Raw genomic sequence first — 24,141 nt, forward strand, 5'->3', positions numbered from 1 at the left:
CTTGGAGAAAAGGATATTGGCCAAACACATGAGGATCTTCCCAAGGAGAGGGAACAGCAAGTGCAAAGATCCTGGGGTGGGGCTGAGCTCTATGTGTTTGCTAGGCTGGAACAGGAAGCTCAGGGGAGGGTGGATTTTGAACAGGGAGAATGTGATACTTTTCCACCTCCCTCCAAGTGATGCTGGCTTCCTGCCCTTTCTGTGCCTCAGTTTCCTATCCACACCCAGGACAGACCCCAGGGAGCTCAGAGGTCCCTGGGTCCCTCACCACTTCTCCCTTCTGAATACCAGGGTGCCCCTTGCCTCATTTGCATATTCAGATGAGGCCTTGGGGCTGGGGGTTCTGGGAGGACCCTGGACACACCCATGCCTTTCTGGGGATGTCACTGGTTCTGACCGGGAGGAAGCACTGTAATTGCTCTAATTTCCACTCACAAATCAGGCAGGGAATGCTGCTGCTTCTCTCTCTACTGTTTCCCGGGGGTATGTCTGGCGCTTGGAGCTCCAGCCAGACACACAGTCAGCTCAAGCCACAGCCCTGGGTCCAAGGGGCTGCAGAGAGGGTCTCAGGCTGGACAGCCCCCAGCCATCCCCGCTGGCTGCCTGGCTGAAGGCCAACTGTGTGCCCAGGCCTGGCATTCACCCTCTACACTGAAATGGAGGGGGACTCGGGCAAACTCTAGGGCCAAGCATACTGGGTTTAAATCCTTGCTCTGGCTCAAAATGTGTACAGTACCTGGAGCTATGCAGTGCACACAGTGGGCACTTAATAAGTGCTCCTGAAGTTATTACTTCACTGGATACCTCTCCCCCAGCCTGAAGAGGTGGCCTCATGTTGCCCCATTTTGCTGCCGAGGGGACTGAGTGACCCTGGGCTCCTGCCCAGCTGGGCCTCAGTTTCCCCATCTGTACAATGAAGGCAGAGCTCTCAGGCTCCCATTCATTCATTCATTTGTTCAACACATTTGTTGAATGCTTACTGTTTGCCAGGCCCTGTTCTAGACGTTGGGGACACAGCCATGACCAAGGCAGACTCTGGCCTGCCCTGGCAGAGCTGATTGCAGGGGTGGGGCAGAAGAGGGGGCAGGAATGGGAAGAGAAACAAGTAAATGGATAAAAGAAGTACCACTGGTGGGTTTCCCTGGTGGCGCAGTGTTTAAGAATCCGCCTGCCAATGCAGGCGACACGGGTTCGAGCCCTGGTCCGGGAAGATCCCACATGCCGTGGAGCAACTAAGCCCATGCACCACAACCACTGAGCCCGTGCGCCACAACTACTGAAGCCTGCGCGCCTAGAGCCTGAGCTCCGCAATAAGAGAAAGCCCGGGGGCAACAAGGAAGACCCAATGCAGCTAAAAATAAACAAATAATAAGAATAAATTAATTATAAAAATTTTAAAAAGAACCTTCCAAGCTAGGAGGTCCCTGAGCCCTTGGAAACGATTAAAAGCATGGGGTTCAAATTCCAGTTTTATTTCCTGGCTATGTGAGTGGCCAAGCCATTTCTCTCTGGGCCTCAGTTACCACACCTGAAAATGGGGCAATAACAGTAGTCATGCTCTGGAATCATGGGGCTACATATAGTAGGTGCTCCATAAATGTTAGCTCATCATTATCATTATTACTATATGCACAAAATGGGTCATTTTCCCATCCCAGGGGTGCTGTGTGGTCTCTGGAAAGGGCCACACCCTCTCTGGGCACCAGGTCCCTCAAATGCTCCAAAGGCCCCAGGACTATTTTTGAATCTGGAGAAGAGTCCCAGAGAGGAGCCCCTCAGCCTGCCCTGCGAGCAGGCTGGGGTCAAAGGGCAAGAGGCAGGGATGGGTCAAGGCCATGCCCCCCCCCACACACACACACGCACATGCACACACACCCCACCATGGGCTCTAGGCGGTTAGCTCTGCGGAGGGACCAGCTGGGCGGATTTAGCCAGCGCATCTGCCGCCGGAACAGCTGCCGTTCTGGGGGGGCTGGAGGGGGATATGGGACGAGGGAAAAATCTGTCCGAGGAGAATCGCGTCTGCGCTAACCAGCTGCAGGCTCAGACTGGGGGGACACCCCGAATCCGCCCGGACCCCGGGCCCCTCCCCTGCTGCGGTCGCCCCCACGTGCCTCTGGGGGAAGGGGGCTCGGGGAGGCCCTGACGTCACAGGCGGCCTCAGCCAATCGGAGCTGCCCTTTCCGAGCCCCCCCAGAGATTCCCAGGCCGGAGCCGGGACCAGGGGCGCGACCGAGCAGCTAAGACCCCCAACCTGGGCTTAAAAGAGGGCCCGGACCTGACTGGGGAAACCAAGGCTGGGACCCTCCAGGAAGGGGGCGCGGGACCCAGCTGACCCCTCCGAGCCTCTGCCCATCCGCCTGGCTCCAGCGCGACCCAGAGAGGGGCAGGGGCCGGCGGGAGTCACACAGCAGGGAGGCGAGGCGGGGAGCCCTGATGGGGGGCGCGCAGGCAGCGGGGCGGGGTTTTCCTTCCCCGCAGGCGCCAGGCACCAAGGCCAGGCTTAGCCTCAGCCCATCCCGGGGGACACAAAGGCCGCTTGACCCACTCCAGGTCTCCCCGGGACCCCTCGGACCCGGGGCCGCGGCCTGGACACGCAGGGAGGAAGGTGTTGGTGGCCGCGGGCACCCTCAAAACCCGCCCTGGATTCCTGCGGGTCGGAGCTGGACGGGAGCGCAGAGCTGCCCAACGTGACCTGAGAAACTGAGGCCCAGAGGGGCGGGGCTTTGCTCAGAGTCACACAGCTTGGAGGGCTCTGCTGGCGCTGGTGACCTCGGGCAAGGCCCTGCCCCTCCCGGGGCCTCCCTGGCTCACCCGGCGGGCAAGCTGTGAACTTCCTGCCACCCTCTTCCAGGTCAAGGCTCAGACAGTCAGGAGCCCAGGGCGGGGGAGGGAGCAGCCCGGTCTGACCTTGCCCTGGTCCGGGGCATGAAAGACCCATTCATGACTGCCGAAGCCTGGACGGCAGCTGAGCCGGCCCGCGGGGGTGGGGCCTCCCTCAGGGCCTTTGTCCCAGCGGGTCCCTCTGCTTAGTATACCCTTCCCACCACCCCCTGCACCCCATGTACTCCGCCAGATCTGTCTGTCATCCTTCTATGGCCCCCACATCACCTCGTGGACCTCCTGGGCCGCACAATGCCCCCCGTCTGTCTCAGCGGGTATCTGTACCTTGAGTTCGGCAGCCACTGATTCTTCTGTCTCCCCTGCTAGACTGTAGGCAGGAAGCCAGTTTGCCTTGCTGACTGCTCAGTCCAGGACCTGGCGCACAGTAGATGCTCAATAGATGTTTGTTGATGGAATAGGTTGCCGAGGAGCCCAGTCGGGCCAAGGCTGCAAGTGGGAGGGCACAGCACGTGGAATGGTATAGAGGTGGGAGGGGAGTGCAGAGCCTGGACACCAAGCTGAAGTGCTGGGACTTAGCACGCCCCCCGTTGCTGGGCTGGCCTCAGTCTCCCCAGGGGGCAGGAGGCAAGGGGGTAGAGTCCAGACAGACGCAGGCAGGTGCTTGGCTGATTTGCCTGGGACTCTGGCTCAGCTGGAAAGCTGGTCAGAGCAAAACCACTGGTGGCAGGAAGGCCTGGCTGCTAGCAGAGGTTTGTGGTCGCCAGGACGGCCCCTGGGCAGCTGCTGGGGGCCTGGAAGAACCGGGTTGTCTCCACGCATGCCAGGGAGGCTGCAGGTGGCCCAGGATCCAATGTCCCACTGCGTGTGTGCGCCACTGGGAAGCCACACAGCCTGCCTGAGCCCCCAGACTGCTGGGAGCCCTGGGTGGGACTCAGCGGGCAAGGCAGGCACCAAAGGTGCTCAATAACCAAAGGCAAGAGGATTTATGCAAGCTGGTCGACCTCTCTGTGCCTCAGTTTCCCATCTGTGGGAGCCTCGTGCGGCTGCCCTGAGGACTGAACAATGCTATTTATGCATCAAACATAAGCACACAGCAGGTGTGCAAGAAATGTCACTTAGATAAATACACAATAGTAAAACTTTTATGGAGCACCTCCTGTATACTGGAGATGCCACAGGGACCGGGACAGCGTGCAGCGCAGTGGGGAAGACATACACAGTCACACCCATGTGGAGAGGTGCTTTGGACAGAGAGGGACATTGAGGTCCTGAGAGGAGCTCTCTTTCTAAGGTCACAAAGGGGCAGGGAGGTTACAGGGAGGTCTCGGAAACAGGAAGACCAGTTTGTCTTGGAGTCCCAAAGGCAGGGGGCCGAAGTGCTCCCCACCGGCTGAGGGTATGCTGCAGCCCCCTGGGAACCTCTTTTCCCGTCAGGCCCCATGGGCGCTGGGACAGAAGATAGCCATGGTCTCTGCAGCCAGCTTGCTCTGTTCAAATCCCAGTTCTGCCACTTTCTAACTGGGTGACCTTGGACAAGACGCCCCCCATGCCTCAGTTTCCTTACATGTCTACTGAGTATTGTTTAATATACTGCTTGTGGATTGAATAAATGTCCCCATATATGAAGAGGGCCATGTAGACCCCCGGAGTTCCTGCCGCCGCAGCATCCCCATCTTCCCCGCGGATCCGATAGAGGATGGATTCTGGGTATGCGGGACTGGCCAGAATGGACCGGGGTAGTAATTTGGGGAGGGGAGCGGCGATCAGGCCCTCCACCAGGACAAAAGCAGGGTGCCTTCTCTTAGGTCACTCCTCCACCCCCCACCCCCGCCCCCGCCCCCAGCGCCGCCGGCCGCCCACCTGGCTCCGCCCTCCGTTCCGCGCCGCCTTTGCTCCGGGCCGGGTTTTGCGCGGCTCCGGCCCGGCTTGGTAAGGGAGGGTTGCCGGGGTGGGGGGGAGGGGGGGCGGAGGTGGCAGAGTCGCGAGTCGCAGCGGCGGCCGCGGCGGGCAGAGGAGATGCGGCCGCGGCGCGCCCCCGGTCCGGCCGCCGCGCAGCGCCCCCCCCGGAGCCGACGCCAGCGTGCCGGGGGCCGGGGCTGAGCCCCCTTCACCAGCGCAGCGCAGCGGGCCCGGGGGCGGGGAGAGCGCGCGCCCCCAGCCCCCCTCCCCACCCCGGGATGCCTGGCTGAGCCGGCCGGGCCGGGACAGGTGCGCGCACGAACCCCCCCACCCACCCCCCACCCGCGCCCTCCCGCCCTCGAGCTCCCTCCCGCGCACTCGCGGCGGCCGCGGCTCCGAGGTAAGCACCCCGGGGCGTCTGCAAGAGGGGGGGCTGGGGAGGCACTATCCCGGGGGTGTCTGTCGGCACGCAGCTGGGGGCTGAATTGTTGGCTGGGGTGGCCGGGTCAGGCGCTATAATGGGGGGCCTGGGGGCCCCGCCACTGCGAGGGGGATGGATTGGGGCCGGAGAGGGGGTTTGTGGAGCTCTGTAACGGGAGGATCTGCCGGCAACGCAACTGGGGAGGGGGCTGGATTTTAGGGGGGTCGCAGTATGGAGCGATATAATGGGGGTCCAGTAACAACGCTTTGAAGGGTCTGGATTTGGGCCTGGGGCGCTGAATGAGACTCCATAATGGGGGTGTTTAATGGCACCGCAGCTGGGGGGGGCCTGGATTGTTGACTGGGGGCCTGTATGTGGAGCTATAATGGGGGTTCTGTCGGCACCGCAACGGGTGGAGGTTTTGTCCGGGGGGACCGTAGGAGGCACAATAATGGGGGCTCGCGGCTGCGCCGCTGGGGAGCTGGATTTGGGCCCAGGTGGGGGGTTCAGGGCAGGCAGGGGGCCTGCTGGCCGGGGGTGAGAGGTGGTGCTGGGGGGCGGGGCCCTGGGCGCTAAGTCGAGGGCCCCCCGGGGCTGGTGCGGTGGTCCCGGCGAGGTGAGGCCCCTCCGCCCCACTCCGCGGTCCAGCCGCCGCACCTTGGGCGCCCCTGAGCCCTCTCCAGTCTCACGCCCGGCCCAGAAGGAGTCCAGGGCCCGGGCCGCGGGGGAGGGGCCGCGGCGGGGGGAGAGAGTCAGCCGGTCCGGATCCCCCCCGCTGCAGTGGGAGCCCAGGGGTTCGGGGCCCCCCAAGAGCTGACAAAGGGACAAAGAAAGCGTCTCTCTCCGAGAGCGCTGGGAGGGGTGGGGGGCGCCGAGTGTGGCCCCTTCCCGTGGGCGCTGATTGGTCTCCAGGGTGGGGGTCACGTGCCCCCTGTCCCGCTCTCCCCCTCGGGGTGCCCTCCGAGTTTGGGGCACCTCCGCCCTGCTCTGCCCCTGCCCGGACTTGTAGGCGCTGAAGCTGGGAGTTTTTGCAAGCGTCCTGGGGCTGGGGGCGATTCCCAGACCCTCAACCCCTGTTTGGCCCTCTCTGGCTGAGGTCTTTGGCATCCTCCCCGTGAGGCTGTCATCTTTGACCCCCAGACTGGAGGGGAACTGGGGCTTGGGGTTAGGGGATTGGGCCCTTAAGTTTTGGGGGTCTCTTTTGGGTTTAAGGAGGAAGGGGGGGGACTAATGGCTGGGGCTTCAGAAGGGCCCCCCAGTTTGCAAAATTGCATTGCTTCATATTTTTCTGGGTTCCCTCAGCTTCTCAAGGGTACAGCGCAGCCTCCAAAATCAAAGTTCAGTACCCCCGGGGCATCCCCTCCCCTACAGACACTGGCCAGTTCCTTTCCCACATCCTAGTAGATATGTTTTCTTTCAAGGATGAAATTTTTGAATGTATCTGAGCAATTGCTGAAACTCTATTTAGACAGAGTACAGGGTGTGGGGACAGGCTGGGAGTCATAGGTGGGGTCAGGATTCTCCTGGGAGGGGGTCCAGAGCTCTTAGGGAAGGTAGCTGGGGGGTCCCTGTGGCACAGCGGACCTTGGATATCGGGTAGGTGGCAGCCTGGCAGGAGACTCATTAAACTGTAGCGTGTCCACCCTGAACTGGCCCATTCCCAAGAACAGACAGGGTGACAGAGGCCCAGGGAGGCGGCAGAATGGGTGGAGAGGGAAGCCAGGCCTCTCCACTGCTGGGGCTGTTAGATGGGGTCAAGGGGGAAAGGAGCCTCCACATCTGCTGAAACCCAAAATGCCAGCCCAAAGGTTTCCTTGGAAACCCCGGCCCCCCACCCAGCCAACCTGGGCAGGGCAGAAATTAGACCTGGAGCTTCCAACGCCCCACCCCTCTCCAAAAAGAAAAAAAAGCATCATAGAGAAGGCTGGGGCCTGAGAGGAGGGGTGCTGCTGTGTGGCCTCAGACAGGTCTCTAGCCCTCTCTGGGCTGCGATCTCCCCAGAAGGTTTTAGGACCTGAGTGGACGGAGATAAGGCAGAGAGAGGTCCCAAGGAATACCCTGGATTTGTAACCTCTCCCTCCAGTCCCCACCTGCCTTCTGCCAGGGCTGAGCACCCATGGGGCCTAAGGGTCCTGTCGCCTCCTCTGCTTTGAGGTGAGAGCACGACTCCCAGCGGAGGTATTGAGTCACCAGGGAGGGGCCATTCACTTCTGTCCTCTGGTCAAAGAAGGTGCTGGAGATGTGAGCTGCAGGAGGGTTTGGCATCTGCAGTGGCCGCCCAGGGCTTGAGCCGAGAGTTGCTGGGGTTACCGGGGGCTGGACCAGGAAGATAGAAATCAAACTGTCCTTGCAAAGGTGACCCTGACGTCAGCTGGCGGGACAGGTAAGCTGGGTCCCCCGGGGCTGAAGGATGTGCCGGTCGCTGCCCATCTCCCGGGAAGGAGGGTGTCCCTAACTGACCCTGTGGTGTGGCCCTGTCCTGTGTGCCCTGCCCTTTGCCAGGTGATGATGGGGAACCCAGAGAGGACTCAGCCCGGGTCAGGACAGGTGGAAGCAGGGATGCCAGTGCCAGCATCCCCTGCCTGGAGGAGGGGATGCTGGCACTGGCCTTGAGGGGTGAGAAGGCGGTTGCCAGGAGGCGAGGGGGACAGGGATTCCAGGTGGAGGAAGCAGTGGGGAAAACCACGGAGGGGTGTGTTGGGGGACTCCTGAGTGACTGGGCTATTTTAAGGGTGGGAGACAATAAACAATGAGGCCTGAGAGGTGACAGGGGCCGCGGATGCCAAGCTGGGGAGCGGGCTTTATCCCGAGGGCAATAGGGAGCCATCGAAGATCTTAGAGCAGGGGAGGGAATGGGCCACGTTTCAGACCTTGAGCAGCCGTGGGGAAGGATAACTACCAGGAGACAGGTTTTCCAGAATGCTGGAAAAATGTTTAGGATACAGTGATTCCAAAATTCTTAGCCATTTAAGGGGCTGCAGATTCTCAGACTGATTCATCCAAGACCCAGCGGTGATTGGGGTTGACCGTGGGTGGGGCCTCATTTAGCAGAAACAGGGACACTGAGGCTCATGGCAGCCTGGGAGGGGGCCCCGGCCGCCTGCCCCACATCCCGTGGTCAAATTATCTAGGAGTCGGCTTCAGGGGACAGACCCGCACGCTAGATACCCCCACCATTGTGATCGGTGTAGGTTTGGCTTGCCAGAGCCAGGGTTTGATGTGTGGCCTGAGAGGTCTGGGCCTGAGCCACATAATTCTCTCTTATTATCACAGTCGTTCATCACCTGCCCTTGAGGGATGTCCAGATGAAGTGGCAGGCATTAAAATGCGCTAAGGAGGTGACTTGGGAGGCCAAGGACCCCTCTTCCATCTCTTTGGGCAGGGATACAGGGGTGGCCCCCTACCAGCCACCCTTGAAGCTCCTTCACTGGCCCCAGGGTCCAAAGGTGGTAGCCCCAGGGCCTGCTGGGAGGGAAGCCCAGTCTAGTGAGGACTACATTTCCCAGGATGCATTTTGTCCCAGGCTGAGCCTGCCTTCCAAGAGCTGACCTAGGAGAGAACTTCCCAACTGCAGGATCCCAGAGAGGATTGTGGGTACATGGGTTTTCAGGAGGGCCGAGGGGGAGACCTGGTCCAGAGCGGTAGGGGAGGTCAGTCACTAAACAGATGCTCCCAGTGGCCTCCGTGTGCCTGGCCCTGGGCTGGGTGATGCTGGGATCGCAGAGAGGGAGATTTAGCTCTAGTGCCTGGTTGGCTCTCAAGGGTCTTCCAGGCTCAGGGAGGGGAAACAGGCAGACCCTGGCCCTCTTGGCTACATGGGATCAGAGTTGGGGCAAAATGGGGCTGAGGAAAGCTGGCTCTTCCCGGTGGATCAGAGAAGATGCATCGAGGAGGGGCATTGCCGCTAAGACCATGACGGATGTGTAGGAGTTCACCAGGGGGGGAAACCACATGTTTTCTGATAGTTTCAGAACCTTCTCCCTTTCCTGAAGGCCCAGTTAGAATCCCCTGGGGCAGTTGAGACAGCCCCTCTGAATTTTTGTCTTTAGAGATTGCCACAACAGTTGGAGCAGACTTACCTGGGTTGGAATTCATCTCTTCATTCACTCACCCCCTCATGCCCCCTCTCTAAGCCTCAGTTTCCCCATCTGTGAAAAATGGATGCTATTCTCTCTCCCTTAGGGTTGAACATTTAAACAAGAGGATGCAGGGAAAATGCCAGGTCTGGACCTGTTCTTTTCTTACTCTAGAAAAAGGAATAATTATTTTTTTTAATAAGTTTTATTTATTTATTTATTTATTTATTTTTGGCTGTGTTGGGTCTTTGTTGTTGCACACGGGCGTTCTCTAGTTGCGGCGAGTGGGGGCTACTCTCCGTTGCGGTGCGCGGGCTTCTCATTGCGGTGGCTACTCTTGTTGTGGAGCACGGGCTCTAGGCGCGCGGGCTTCAGCAGTTGTGGCATGTGGGCTCAGTAGTTGTGGCTCGCAGGCTCTAGAGTGCAGGCTCAGTAGTTGTGGCACACGGGCTCAGTTGCTCCGCGGCATGTGGGATCTTCCCAGACCAGGGCTCGAACCCGTGTCCCCTGCATTGGCACGCGGATTCTTAACCACTGCGCCACCAAGGAAGCCCAAAAAAGGAATAATTTTGAAAAGCAGAAGCTTGTGGCCTCTGGTCCTGATCTCATTGAGAGCTGTGGGGTCTTTGCTCTCATTTCATGAGTTGACAGATATTTAATGACTGCCTACTATGTGCCAGGTGCTGAGAACCCAGCAATGACCAAGGCAGACCAGGCCCTGCCCTTGCCAAGCTCACACTAGATGGGAACATGGACACTAAGGAAAGAAAGTGAATCGAGTGTAACAAGTGCCCCGAGGACAATGACACTGAGAAGGGCGGGGCTCTTTTAGCTGATGATGTCAGGGAGGGTGTCTCTGAGGAGGTGGTGTTTGAGCTGAGACCTGGAAAATGAAAAGGAGCCAGTCATGCAGAGAACTGGAAGAGCCTTCCAGGCAGAGGGCACAGCCCGTGCAAAGGCCCTGGGGCAGGACCGTGCATGGTGTGTTGGAGGAACAGTGAGGAGGCCCCTGTGTCTGGAGCAGAGGGAGCGAGGGGGAAAGAGGGAGGAGAGGAGGGCAGGGAGGGGACGGCGCAGGTCATGCAGGTCCCTGTGGGCCACAGGGAGGACTTGGGCTTTTATCCCAGTGAGGTGGGAGCCCTGGAGGACTCTGGGCAGAGGAGAGGCGGGGCCTGACTCAAGTGCTCACAGGCGCCTTTTGGCTGCTGCAGGGAGCACAGACTGTGGGCAGCAAGGGCCAGAGCTGGGGAACCAGGGTGGAGGGGTCTGTGCTGGTCCAGATGAACCATGATGGGGGCCAGCCAGGGTGAGGCAGTAGAGGGGAAAAGAAGTGGGTGGGTCAGGGTAGATTTTGGACTTGCTAGATGTGGGGGACTGAGAGCCCCTTTCTCTGGGGGCACATAGTGTTAAGGTTAAGAGTGTGGTGTCTGGACCATATGGCCTGGGTTCAAAAACCAGTCTGGCCTTTTCCTAGCTGTGCAACCTTGGGCATATTACTTGCCCACTCTGAGCTGCCTACAATTCCTCACCTGTAAAATGGTGAGGAAACCCCTCCTACCTACCCCACCAGTACTTTCTGCAAAGCTCTTTGCACAGGGCTTGGAACACAATAGGTGCTGTATAAATGTTTGCTGTTATTCCCCTTTGAATGTCTAAGTCCCAGGGTCTGGGAAGAAATGAGGCACAGATTGGGGTGGCAAATTCCCCGAGGTCACCCAGCAAAACGGGGGCCCCTGTCCCCTCACCGTTTTGCTCCATTGATGCACAGTTCTCACGTCCCAGCCCCCAGAACCCACGTCACTGTGCCAGCATCTCCACCATTCCTGAGCCCTGACTCACCAGGACTTGTGGTCCGCTACGACCCCAGGACCATCCCCCAGGACCCATTTCCCGCCTTTGTCTTCTTCAAGTTCATCGCCAGGTCTTCCTTTCCCAGCAGCACTTGGCACGGCCCCTCCTGCCTCCCGCCCAGCATCGCTCAGCGGTGTCCCCCTCCAGACCTGCCTTTCTGGTCTCATCCCACTTGGGGATCCCTGTGGCCTCCCAGACAGGGCCTCTAGGGAGGAACAGTGACTGGGGGACTTCTGGTTGGGAGGATCAGCCTGGGGGAGAAGAGGGCTCCCAGAAACCCAAGTGAGAGGGGCCGGGCTCACCATCTTCTGCTTCCTCCAGATAGAGGACCACAAGGGCGGGGACCAGATCTGTTTGCCCTCCCTACAGTGGAGCCCCCTAGAGCCGAGCCTTACTCCGCTCTGTCCCCCAAAGCTGGGTCCCAAGAGCAGCACCCTGCTCTTCTGTGTTTCCTCCAAATTGTGGTTGAGACCGGGGTACGTTTGCCCCCAGGCCGGCTCAGGGCCCCCCACTTGGGAATCTGTGGGTTCCGGACCCCCAAGCCCCAGCGCCATCCCGGATTCCCTAGGAGCCCCCAGCCCCCTCGAGTGGCCCCCTCCCAGGCCCCCTAATTACCCGCTGGGCATAAATGACACTTTAATTTCCTCGGAATGGTCGCCGCATCACCAAGAAAGCAGCGCCCCCCTTCCCTATTCCTAATTACAAGTTGCTGCTTCCGATTTGCCTCCTGGCAGCCAAGTTTCCAAACAGTGATTAAAATTAATTACCCAGGAGCACCCCCTGTCTGTCTGGCTGGGAGCCCCGGGGACCTGTCCATGTCCCCCACTCAAGGTCCTGCTTCTGCCACCTGGTCTCCCCACTGGCTCTCTGAGTGGCCTGGCACTGGGGCAGCCTCTCTCTGGGTCTCTGCTTGCTTATCTGCAAAATGTTCAATTAGGCTGTGCAGCCTCGTTGACAGATGGCACATTGTGGGCACCCGGTAAATGTCAGCAAGAGGCAGTTTAGCCACGTGGCCTGGGTTCGAATCCCAACTACACCCTTCTGTGCTGTGAGACCTTGGCCAAGTGTCTTAACCTCTCTGAGCCTGAGTTTTTCCCTCTGTGAAATGGGGATAATGGTGCTGGTCGCTGCCTCATAGGGTTGACGTGGGCAGGAAACCAGTTCAAACATGTGAAAGGCCTGGTCCAGCAGCCGGCACACAGTAGGGGCTTCATCAAATTTTAGCTTAAATCCCTGCCCTGCTGGGCTGCTGTGGGGTGCACCGGGGAGTCGGCTCGGGTACTCTGAGCACCATCCTCTTTAAACGAGATGCCCAGCATTAACTGGGTGCTTACTGCATGCCCGGCTCTGTGCATGATCCTGGTCAGGGCTGAATCCCCGGCCATGTTGGCACACGGTAGGTGCTCAGGAAGTCTGGAATAAACAGATCCTTGTAGCTCTTTCATAAATTGGATCTTTTTGTGGGACATTCATTCAGCCTGTATGTGTTGAGTGCCTACTGTGCACCAGACCCCTTGCCCCCGGGGAGCCAATGTTCTCATCCCTGATTTACAGAGGCAGAAGCAAACCCAGAGAGGGGAAGGATGTAACCCTAGGCTGCACAGCAGTCAATATTTATTAAGCACCTACTCTCTGGAGCTCATTTACCCATCCTGATAACCCGTTGGGGATGGTTATCATGCTCAAGTCACTGATGGGGAAGCTGAGGTTCCGGGAACCGAGAACACAGGGAGGTAAGGCTGAGGACCAAGGGGATGTGCTGGCCGCCTCCCAGGCTGGGGAGGGACGAGTTAACCAGCGTGGTGCGAACGTTGCGGGGCGAGGGAGCCCCTCTCCTCAGCGCCCCCGTGGCCTGGGCCCCAAGGGACTCCCTCTGGCCACTCTGCCAAGTTCCTAGACAGCCCCGGAGCCCGGCTGGGCTGCGCTGGGGGCAACTGAGGCAGGTGGAGGAGGCAGCTGTAAGCAGAGCTGGTAACTAGACCTGGACGACGCAGGGGCCCGGCTGCCTGGCCAGGTTACTTGATCCCCCCGGGGACGCCGGGCCCCGGAGCTGGAATCCTGGGGCGGCCAGGCTGACAGGAGCTCCTTCCATGGAACTGGAGACGGGCATCCCGCCCCCATCCTTGCCACAGCAGATGGAGAAACAGGGGCTCCGAGCCTGGCCTGGGGTCACTGAGTCACCTGCTGTGGTATGGAGAGGCCCAGAGAGGGCAAGCTGCTGGCCCAAGGTCACTCAGCAAGGTCATTTCACAGAGAGTAAACACGTGTGCCAGGCCCTGTTCTAGTGCCTTATTTTACAGATGAGAAAATTGAGGCTCTGTGTCTTGTCTGGAAAAGGGGGAAAGTCCCAGGGCTCCTCTCTTATGATATGGCAGCCTCCCCGCCCATCGGCATCTCCTTGCTGTTCCTTTGACGGTTCCAGCCTCCAGGGCTTTGCCTTTTCAGTTCCCTCTTCAGGAAATCCCCTGACCACCATCCAAAGCAGCCCCTTTGCCATCACTCTCCATCATTCTCTGCATTTTCATCTTCAGGCTTCGATATCATTGTCAGAAGCTGAGTTCTGTTTTTTGGTAATGCGTGTACCCCTATCTCCCCACTGGACTGGGAACCCCCCAAAGGCAGGGCTTTGCAACTGTCTTGGCCATCGCTGCGTCCCCATGCTGGGAACAGTGTCTGGCACACAGCTGGTGCTCAGTAATTGCTCATCCAATGAGTGAATGAATAGTTTCCAATTTGGGGTACTAAGAGCCAGAGCTGGTCATAGATGCGCCCAAGTTGGTGAGGTTGGGTGGAGCCGAGGGCAGGGTCATGGCTGGGGGAGCCCGGGGAAACGGAGCTTGCCAGGGAAGGCAGTTAGAGAAGGCTTCCTGGAGGAGGGGGCGTCCCCGTGTAGACTTTTTTTTGGGGGGGAGGGGGCTGCACCTCACGGCATGTGGAACTGCCCCGATCAGGGATCGAACCTATGCCCCTGCCATGGAAGCGCGGAGTCTTCAACACTGGACCACCAGGGAAGTCCCAGGACTCAGCATTTCTAACCGCTCCCAAGTGAGGCTGCTGCTGCTGGTGGTCCGAGGACCATATTCGAAGTAACAGAGTGTCTAGAGGACCCTTTGAGAGTGTGACACTGGACCCCAGGTGGGAGGTGGGTGCATGAGGAGGGAAGGGGTTGCTAGAGTCCAGCGGTTGGGGGTGGAGACCTGAAATAAGGAGGGAGCCATGTGGGTATCTGAGAGAAAAGGCTTTCAGGAGTGAGGAACAGCCCGTGCAAAGGCCCTGGGGCAGGACCGGGCCTGGTGTGTTGGAGGAACAGCGAGGAGGCTCACGTGTCTGGAGCAAAGTGAGCAAGGGGGAGAGAGGAAGGAGAGGATGGCAGGGAGGGGACGGGGCAGGTCGCACAGGGCCTTGTGGGCCCCAGGAGGACTTGGATTTTTACTGGGAGGGAGGTGGGAGCCCTGGAGGGCTGGGGGCAGAGGAGGGGCGGGACCTGACTCGGGTGCTCACGCGCGCCCTCTGGTGGCGGCTGCGGGGAGGACAGACTGTGGGGATGAAGGGTGGGAGCTGTGGACCGGGTGGAGGGGACTGTGGGGTCCAGGCAGCAGGTGCTGGGGGCCGACCAGGGAACAGACTAGTGAGGGGTGAGAATTCTGGATGAATTTGGCAGACCCCACAGGACTTGCTGGCATTGGATGTGAGGGTGAGGAAAGAAGGGGCCGGTGCTGAAGGGAGTTCCGGGGCGGGGGGTGACTCCCAGGTGGGGCCTGAGCCATTAGCGGAGACAGGGAGCCTGTCCGTCAATAGATCAATTTGGTCTATGCGTTCAGCACCATTCCGGTGAAAATCCTAACAGGTTTTATGTTTTATGTTATTTGTTTTGGAACTTACCAGCTGATCCTAAAATGTATGCTGAAGCCCTGGGGTAGCCCAGGTAGCCCTGGCCAGGTGGGAAAAAATGTTCCAGAAGGAAATTTGAACTTTTGACGAAGCTAGAGTAGCTAAGGCCATATAGCACCTGGGAAGGTCGATGGGAGGGTGAAGCCGGGTGGCTTGGGGGGAGTTTCCATCCCTGCCTCAGTTTCCTCATCTCTATAGTGGGACTGTACCAAGGCTTGGAGTGATGGTTGGGAGGTCAGGCAGAGAGCCCGTGCCACAGCGCAAGCCCTCCCGGCTGGGGGTGGACCTCTATCTCTTTATGACCGTCCCTCCCACCCCCATGTCTCCAGGGCTGCAGGCAGGCAGACACGTGGATGCATGGGTGCCCTGCACGCCAAGGGGTGCACACGCTGGCCACGCAGCTCCCCACACCCGGCCCCGGGGTTGGGAGGTAGTGCGGCTCCCAGTGACCAGGTGCCAGGGCCGGCGGTGGGGCCACTTCTGGGCAAGTGGGCGCCGGGCAGCTGCTGGCAGAGACGCCTCGAGTTTCATGGAGAGAAGCAGATGGTCTTGGAGGGGTGGGAGAGGTGCCACCTCTCCGATAACCCCAGGTCAGGGGAGTAAACTGAGGCCAGGTGCAGTGGGTTGGCCCCGACGTGACCCAGACTCCCCCAAAGAGCATGTGGGATTCAGCTCTGCATGATCGTCAAACTAACAAATGTCGATTGAGCGGGTTTCAGTCTTGGCTCCACCGTTTCCATTTGGGCAAGTGACTTCGCCTCTCTGTGCCTCAGTTTCCCCGTCTGTGTAAGGGGCACAGCACCCACCTCTCCGATGTGTTGTGCGGATCAAATGAGTTCATTTAAGTCCTTAAGACAGTGCCTGGCACATCACAAGTGCTTGGTGTTTGCTACTTTTATTCTTTTTTTTTTTTTTAACTTTGGGTTCATTTTTATTTATTTATTTATTTATTTATGGCTGTGTTGGGTCTTCGTTTCTGTGCGAGGGCTTTCTATAGTTGTGGCAAGTGGGGGCCACTCTTCATCGCGGTGCGCGGGCCTCTCATTATCGCGGCCTCTCTTGTTGCGGAGCACAGGCTCCAGACGCGCAGTCTCAGTAATTGTGGCTCATGGGCCTAGTTGCTCCGCGGCATGTGGGATCTTCCCAGACCAGGGCTCGAACCCGTGTCCCCTGCATTGGCAGGCAGATTCTCAACCACTGCGCCACCAGGTAAGCCCTACTTTTATTCTTTATTGAGCTTCTACTGTATGCCAGGCCTTATGCTGGGCAGTGGGGACACAGTGGTGGCCAAGACAGACTCAGTCCCGCCCTCTCGGGGAGCTCAGAGTCCAGTGGGGAAGATGAACAGTTAACCAGGCATTTGGAAGATAGGGTGAGCAGGACCCTCCTGCACAGGCAGGCAGGAGCCCAGAGGAAGTCAATCCGGGCTGATCTGGGGAGTCTTCCTGGAGGAGATGTCTGAGACCTGATGAGCAAGCGTGTTCACCAGGTTACTGGGAGCAGGAGGAAGGTGTTCCAAGCAGAGGGAACAGCATGTGCAGATGCTCAGAGCTGGAGATGGAAGGGAGGGGACTTCATTTCAAGGGCACTGGGGAGCCATAGAAGGGTTTAGAGCAGACGTTCTCAGCTTGGGGTGGTTTTGCCCCCCCACGGGATACTGGGTGGTGTTTGGGGACATTTTTGGTTGTCGCAATTGAGGGGTGCTCCTGGCATCGAGTGGGTGGGGGCCAGGAATGCTGCTCCACACCTGGCAGTGCCCAGAGCCTCCCCACCCCAAAGAATGACCTGGCCCTGAATGTCAACAGTGCCGAAGGGGAGAGACCCTGGTTTAGATCAGGGAAGAAACAAGTGAGATTTGGGTTCTAGAAAGATTCCTTTGCTACCTTGAGGAGGATACTGAAGGGGCGGGACTGGAAACCAGGGGACCAGGTAGGGGGTGGGAGCTGGGCTATGGGGCCTTCAGGGCAGGGGAGGGACTGGGAGGCCGACACCCTTGTCTTTGGCTCAGGAACAACGGGGCTGGTAAGAAAAGCCCAGTTTGGATTTCAGGGTTCCCAGGGTGGTTCTGAGGGGCTAGGGGCAGCTATGGACAGAGGGAGGACAGGAACAGCCTTCTAGCCCCGAGTTGCTGCATCACAAAGTTATGAAAACCAGGAGAAAAAATGAGCCGTGAGGTCCCATCCCGACCTGGGGCCTCAGTCTTCCCATCTGTGAACCGGGTGTTAAGTAAATGCTGGCCTCACTGGGTTGAGGGATGATGGAACAGGTGGTTATTAATCTTGCCATGACCATTCGTACGCTTAACCCCCAGGAGCAAAATCCTGGTAGCAGAGAGCCCTGGGTTCAGTCCAGCTGCCACATCCTCTCTGGTGGGTCGTGGCCCCTCAATCAGCCCCTCAGTTTCCCCATCTGCAAAATGGGCTGAACGTTATACCAACCGTACTAGAGCCATCAGGGGTCTCCATGAAGCAATTCCTGGAAACCACCCAGCCCGGCCTCTGATACTCAATATACCAACAGCAACAACAATAATAATAATAATTAGCATTTACTGAGCACCTGCAGCATGCCAGGCACTTTGCTAACACCACAGGCCTGTGAGGTCGATACTGTTACCATGCCCATTTCACAGATGAGAAACTGAGGCCCAGAGGGGTAGAGTGACCTCTTCAGGGTCACACAGCATGTACATAGCAGAGCTGGGATTTGAACCCTTATGGCCTTGGAGCCCCTCCCCTCACCACAATAATGCATGGCCCACGAGTGGAAGCTGTTGTCCTGAAGTTTCTGAAGTTAAATATTATTCTGATAAGACATGGGGTAAAAGGCACAGAGCACCACCTCACACCCATTAGGATGGCTACTATCATAAAACAGAAAATAGTGTTGGCAGGAGAAATTGGAACGCATGGGCAATGCCGGTGGGAATGTAAAATGGTGCAGCCGCTGTGGAAAAGAGCATGGCAGTTCCTCCAAAAGTTAAACATAGAATCACCATACGATCCAGCAATTCCACTCCTGCATATACACCCAAAAGAATTGAAAGCAGGGCCTCAAAGAAATGTTTGCACACCCATGTTCATAGCCATTCACAACAGCCAAAAGGTGGAAGCAGCCCCAGTGTCCATCAACAGGTGAATGGATAAATAAAATGTGGTCCATCCACACAGTGGAATATTACGGAGCCTTAAAAAGTCAAGGTATTCTGACACTCATTACAACATGGATGAATCTTGAGGACATGATGCTCAGTGAAATAAGCCAGACACAAAAGGACAAATACTGTCTGATTCTACTTATCTGAGGTCCCTAGAGGAGTCACAGCCATAGAGACAGAAAGTAGATGGTGGGGACCAGGGGCTGGGGGAGGGGATGGGAAGTCAGTTAATGGGGACAGAGTTTCAGTTTGGGAAGATGAGAAAGTTCTGGAGATGGATGGTGGGGATGGTTGCACAAGAATGTGAATATACTTAGTGCCACTTAAAAATGGTTAAGATGGGGCTTCCCTGGTGGCGCAGTGGTTGGGAATCTGCCTGCCAATGCAGGGCACAAGGGTTCGAGCCCTGGTCTGGGAAGATCCCACATGCCGCGGAGCAACTAAGCCAGTGAGCCACAACTACTGAGCCTGTGCGTCTGGAGCCTGTGCTCCGCAACGGGAGAGGCCGCGACAGTGAGAGGCCCGTGCACCGCGATGAGGAGTGGCCCCCGCTTGCCGCAACTGGAGAAAGCCCTCTCACAGAAACGAAGACCCAACACAGCCAAAAATAAATAAATAAATAAATAAATTTATTTTTTTTAAAAAAATGGTTAAGATGGCAAACTTTGTTATACATTTTACCACAATGTTAAAAAAAAATGTTTAGGGACTTCCCTGGTGGTGCAGTGATTAGGAATCCGCCTGCCAATGCAGGGGACACGGGTTCAAGCCCTGGTCCAGGAAGATCCCACATGCTGCGGAACACCTAAGCCTGTGCACCACAACTACTGAGCCTGTGCTCTAGAGCCCACGAGCCACAACTACTGAGCACACGCACCGCAACTACTGAAGCCCGCGCAGCTAGAGCCTGTGCTCCACAACAAGAGAAGCCACTGCAATTAGTAGCCTGCGCACCACAAGGAAGAGTAACCCCCGCTCGCCGCAACTAGAGAAAGCCCAACGCCCAGCAACGAAGACCCTACGCAGCCATAAATAAATAAATAAACAAACAAGTAAGTAAATAAATCTTAAAAAAAAAAAAGAAGGCACAGAGCAGACAGAACACCAGAGGTGGGGTGCCCCGGCAGGTAAATAAATACATCAATCAATCAATCAATCAATCAATCAATCTTTAAAAAAGAAAAAGAAGGAACAGAGCAGACAGAACACCAGAGGCGGGGTTCCCCAGCAGGTAAATAAATACATCAATCAATCTATCAATCAATCAATCAATCTTTAAAAAAGAAAAAGAAGGAACAGAGCAGACAGAACACCAGAGGCGGGGTTCCCCAGCAGGTAAATAAATACATCAATCAATCTATCAATCAATCAATCAATCTTTAAAAAAGAAAAAGAAGGCACAGAGCAGACAGAACACCAGAGGCGGGGTGCCCCGGCAGGTGTTGTAGGGAGGAAGCGTGTAGGGTGGGGTAGGCAGCAGCGGGGCTGGTGATCCCGTTGGGGGTCTTGAATGCAGTGTCTGGGGCCTGGCTCGGGGGTCGCTGGGAGCCACGGGACGTTGCTAAGAAGGGGAGGAGCCGGGGAAGGAAACTCTTAAGGAAGCAGAGCCAGATCCGCGCACACGTGAGATGCTGGCGTCCGCTGAGTCACAAATCCTGGAAGTTCAGGGTCACAGAGAGGAAACTCCGCTGTTGCACGCAAGGCCTTCCTGTTTTTTGGCCCTGAATCCTCAGAGGCAGGCGTTCCAGGGCCAAAGTTCCCGCCTCGCGTCCACCTCCACGGGTTCGGGATCCCCGCACCCCGAGGCTGGGGCAGGGCTCAGAGATGTACCTGCTGCTCAGACGGGGAAACTGAGGCACGGGGCTTGCCCGGAGGCTGCGGGTGTCTTCTTGGGGCCTCCGGACTGCACTCCTTCTGGAAGGGGCGTGGAGGACTGGGTTCCAGAGGGTGAGTTCTGCTCACACCGCCCACCAGATCATCACTTGGGACGGGTGGGGGGTGGTCTCCACTCTACACACCTGGAAGTTTCTTCAACTTCCCTTGAGCGGGAGCGGGAAACAGGCCCCCTGTTTCCCTCGACAGGAGGTCGTGAGGTTCCTGTCACAGAGGTATTCCGGGAGAGGGCAGAAAGGCTGTTATTGGGAAGGAAGTCAGATACCTTACCGGGGCCTCTGAGGTCCCTGGCCAGCTAGAATATTCTGCATTCTAAAGTACTGCAGTTCCCAGATTGTGGTTTATAAAATTCCAAGAGCCTTTGAATTTTTGTTTTTTGAGACTTTCATTTTAAGATTTTTGTGTTTTAATTCTAAGAATTCTTAAAACATACGTTTTGAGGTTGAATTTTTTATAAATATATGTTTTGAAATGTTTTTTAAAAATAAATTTATTTATTTATTTATTTATTTTTGGCTGTGTTGGGTCTTCGTTGCTGCACACGGGCTTTCTCTAGTTGCAGTGAGGAGGGGCTACTCTTCGTTGCGGCGCGCAGGCTTCTCATTGCGGTGGCTTCTCTTGTTGCGGAGCACGGGCTCTAGGCGCGCGGGCTTCAGTAGTTGCAGCACGTGGGCTCAGTAGTTATGGCTCGTGGGCTCTAGAGCCCAGGCTCAGGAGTTGTGGCGCTCGGGCTTAGTTGCTCCGCGGCATGTGGGATCTTCCCGGACCAGGGCTCGAACCCATGTCCCCTGCATTGCGAGGCGGATTCTTTTTTTTTTTTAATCTTTATTAGAGTATAATTGCTTTACAATGGTGTGTTAGTTTCTGCTTTATAACAAAGTGAATCAGTTATACATATACATATGTCCCCATATCTCTTCCCTCTTGGGGAGGCGGATTCTTAACCACTGCGCCACCAGGGAAGTCCCTGTTTATCTATTATTATTATTAATTTTTAATTTAAAATCATTTAATTTTTAAAATAAATATTCTCATGATTATCCATTTTTTGTTAGAAACCGGTTCCTGAGCTTTCACTAAAATGTGGTCAGAAAATTGTTCTGGTAATTAATAAGTGCTGGTGTTGTTATTGCCATGATTGTTGTTATTTGTAAATGATTACCCCCCCCCATGGGAAATTTTTCTGGAAATTGAAGGTCCCCGCCGCTGCGGCTCTCGCGCTCCCTCTGCTGGCAGCAATGGGGACTGCAAGCCACACGGCTCACCGCATGGCCCCTCGCTCGCAGGTGTCACCTCCTGTCGCCCTGACCTCGCCATGCGGACCCCGCGAGCGCCCCCTCCCCGCCCGGTCCTACTGCTCCTGCTGCTGCTACTGGGAGGCTCCCACGGCCTCTTTCCCGAGGAGCCGCCGCCACTCAGCGTGGCCCCCAGGGACTGTGAGTGGGGGGCCTGGAGAGGGGAAGTCCCGAGGGAGGGTCTTGCTCCCCAGCTGGATCTGCTGCCCCTTCCCCCGGGGGCTCACCAGGCCAGGCTCACCCTGGCCCTGGATCACACCCCTCCTCACCCTCCCCCCAGACCTGAACCACTATCCCGTGTTCGTGGGCAGCGGGCCAGGACACCTGACCCCCGCAGAGGGCACCGACGACCTCAACATCCAGCGGGTTCTGCGGGTCAACAGGACGCTATTCATCGGGGACAGGTACGAGGGACTGTCGGGCAGGGTGAGGTGTGGGGGAGTAGGTGGTAGCATTTTAGGGAGGTTTGCATGCTGGGGCCTGTTGTTTGGCTGGAGTGTGAATGTGTGTCCCTGGGGTGGGATTTTTAAGGGTGCTGAACTCTGGGTGTGGTTGGAGCCCAGAGCTTGCTATGATGTGTTACCAGGTAGGGACAGCTGTTTGGTCAAAATTCACTGGGTGCTAGAGGGGGTGCTGAAGTGGCACCCCAAAGGCTTTTCTGAGAAGGTGACATTTGAGTTGAGACCTGAATGATGAGGAGCCAGCTATAAGGAAATCTGGGGGAGAGGGAGAAGTCAGGGCATAGGACACAGCCTGTGCAAAGGTCCTGGGGCCGGACTCTGCCTGGCATGGTGGAGGGATAGCAAGGAGGCCCGTGTGGCTGGAGCAGAGTGAGTGAGGGGGAGAGAAGGAGGAGGGGAGGGCAGGGAGGGGATGGGGCAGGGAGGGCAGGGCCTTGTGGGCTGCAGGGGAGGACTTGAGCTTTTACCCCCAAGGGAGGTGGGACCCTGGAGGGCTGTGGGCAGAGGAGGGACAGGACCTGACTCAGGTGCTCACAGGTGCCCTCCGGTGGCGGCTGGGGGAGGACAGACTGTACTGGTGAGGGCAGGAGCCACTAGACTAGGGCAGAGGGGACAATGCTGGTCTAGGTGGGCAGTAATGGGGGCTGAACTAGGGTGGTGGTCATAGAGGATGTGAGAAGTGGGTGAGCCCTCGCTAGATACTGAAGGCAGAGGTGACATATTGGGAGGGAAGGAGAAGGGAGTTGAAGGTGACTCCCACGTCGTGGGGATAGAGTTGCCTCAGCCAAGATGGCTGACAGGGCGGGAGCAGATTTGGGGGATGGTCGGGTGCCGTGTGGCCAAGCTGAGTGTGAGACAGAGTATGAGACACCTTTGAGCCCCCTCGTGGAGACCTTGAGGGTTAGCTGGACCCCAAATCTGGAGCTCAGGGGAGGCCCTGGCTGGAGACAGGACTGTGGGTGTCATCTGGGCAGAGACGTGGTTCCAGCCCTGAGAGTGGACAAGGCGGCCCAGGAGGGGTGTGGATGGGGGAGGGAAGAGGCCAGAGGACCCAGGTGTGGGCCCACCAGCGAGAGAGGAGGGCCCGGAGAGGTGGGAGGGAAGCCAGGCAAGTGCAGGGTCCAGGGACCCAGTGAGGATGGAGTTCTCAGGAGGAGGGTGCACTGGCCAGGGGAGACACTGTGGAGAGGGGGAGGAGGACAGAGAAGTGACCGCTGGACTTAACAGGGGCCAGTGACCTTGATTAGGGTAGTTTCTGCGGCATGGGGGGAGGGGTGAGAGCCTGGGGGAGACCGAGGGGTGCTGAGGGGGGGACAGCGGATGTAAAGGCATCAGACAGTGCGTTGTGTTGGGTGTAGGCCATGGGGTGTGTAAGCGTGAGGTGGCGTGGTAAGGCATGTGGGGTGTGCTAGAACCCGTGGCTCACTTTAGGGCACGAGGAGGCGTGTTAGGGCATGCACATGCGGAGCTGCACGTGGCAGGGGCGCTGGCACGCCCCTGTTTGGCACGTGTTGGACCTCACGTCTGCTGTCAGAATAGTGGGGGGGGGGGAGGCTCTCTGATCTCATTAACTACACCCCTCCTCTAGGGACAACCTGTACCGGGTGGAGCTGGAGCCCCCCACGTCCATGGAGCTGCGGTACCAGCGGGTGAGGAGGGGGTGCAGGCGGGAGGGGGGGCCCGGACACTGAGCTGGGGAGCAAGGTGGATTCGGGCCTGCTTAGCAGGGTTCCTAGGGCTGTCAAGGACCCCGCTCACCTCACCAGCTCTCTGTGTCCCAGAAGCTGACCTGGCGCTCCAACCCCAGCGACATCAACGTGTGTCGGATGAAGGGCAAGCAGGAGGTAAGTGGGTCCTGGCTACGCCTCCATCAGCCCTGGCCACGCCTCCAACCGTGCCCCAATCCGTCCTGGCCACCCCCCAGGGCAAATCTGCTTTCATTCTAAGCCAGGGCCCTGGTGTTGCCATGGCTACTCCCAGAGCCTGGCCACGCCCCCAAGGTGGTCCTCAATCGTGGCCGTGCCCTTAGCCCTCGTCTTGCCATAGCTCCACCCCTTCAAATGCCCTATTTCCCTGTCTGGGCCCCTCCCTTAGTCATGGCCTCGCCCCCAGCCTAGTCCTAGTTTAGCCCCCTGATTTTGCCACGCCCACATCCCTGGCCCCTCCTTGCAGGCCCCGCCTCTGCCCTGGCCCCGCCCACACCCGTGACCACACCCACCCTGGCTTCTCTCTTCCCGCTGCCCCAATCCAGGGCGAGTGTCGAAATTTTGTAAAGGTGCTTCTACTTCGGGACGAATCCACCCTCTTCGTGTGTGGTTCCAATGCCTTCAACCCCGTGTGTGCCAACTACAGC

General features: G+C 57.7%; 1 protein-coding gene across 2 annotated transcripts in view; it reads left to right on the forward strand.

Moving 5' to 3' along the window:
• Nucleotides 1-4,944: 4,944 nt before the first annotated feature.
• SEMA6B (semaphorin 6B) overlaps nucleotides 4,945-24,141 on the forward strand; it is a 28,669-nt gene continuing 9,472 nt past the window's right edge. Inside the window, exons 1-6 of one of the 2 annotated variants that reach the window (XM_036848770.1) lie at nucleotides 4,945-5,143; nucleotides 21,319-21,468; nucleotides 21,608-21,731; nucleotides 23,377-23,437; nucleotides 23,570-23,632; nucleotides 24,040-24,141. In XM_036848770.1, the coding sequence (XP_036704665.1) occupies nucleotides 21,348-21,468; nucleotides 21,608-21,731; nucleotides 23,377-23,437; nucleotides 23,570-23,632; nucleotides 24,040-24,141 (471 nt within the window). In that variant the 5' untranslated portion in view covers nucleotides 4,945-5,143; nucleotides 21,319-21,347. Of the gene's footprint in view, nucleotides 5,144-19,843; nucleotides 20,087-21,318; nucleotides 21,469-21,607; nucleotides 21,732-23,376; nucleotides 23,438-23,569; nucleotides 23,633-24,039 lie in introns of those variants that run through there. The other variant, XM_036848769.1, reaches the window with a different exon arrangement.

This window comes from Balaenoptera musculus, chromosome 3 (assembly GCF_009873245.2).
Source record: "Balaenoptera musculus isolate JJ_BM4_2016_0621 chromosome 3, mBalMus1.pri.v3, whole genome shotgun sequence".
NCBI lineage: Eukaryota > Metazoa > Chordata > Mammalia > Artiodactyla > Balaenopteridae > Balaenoptera > Balaenoptera musculus.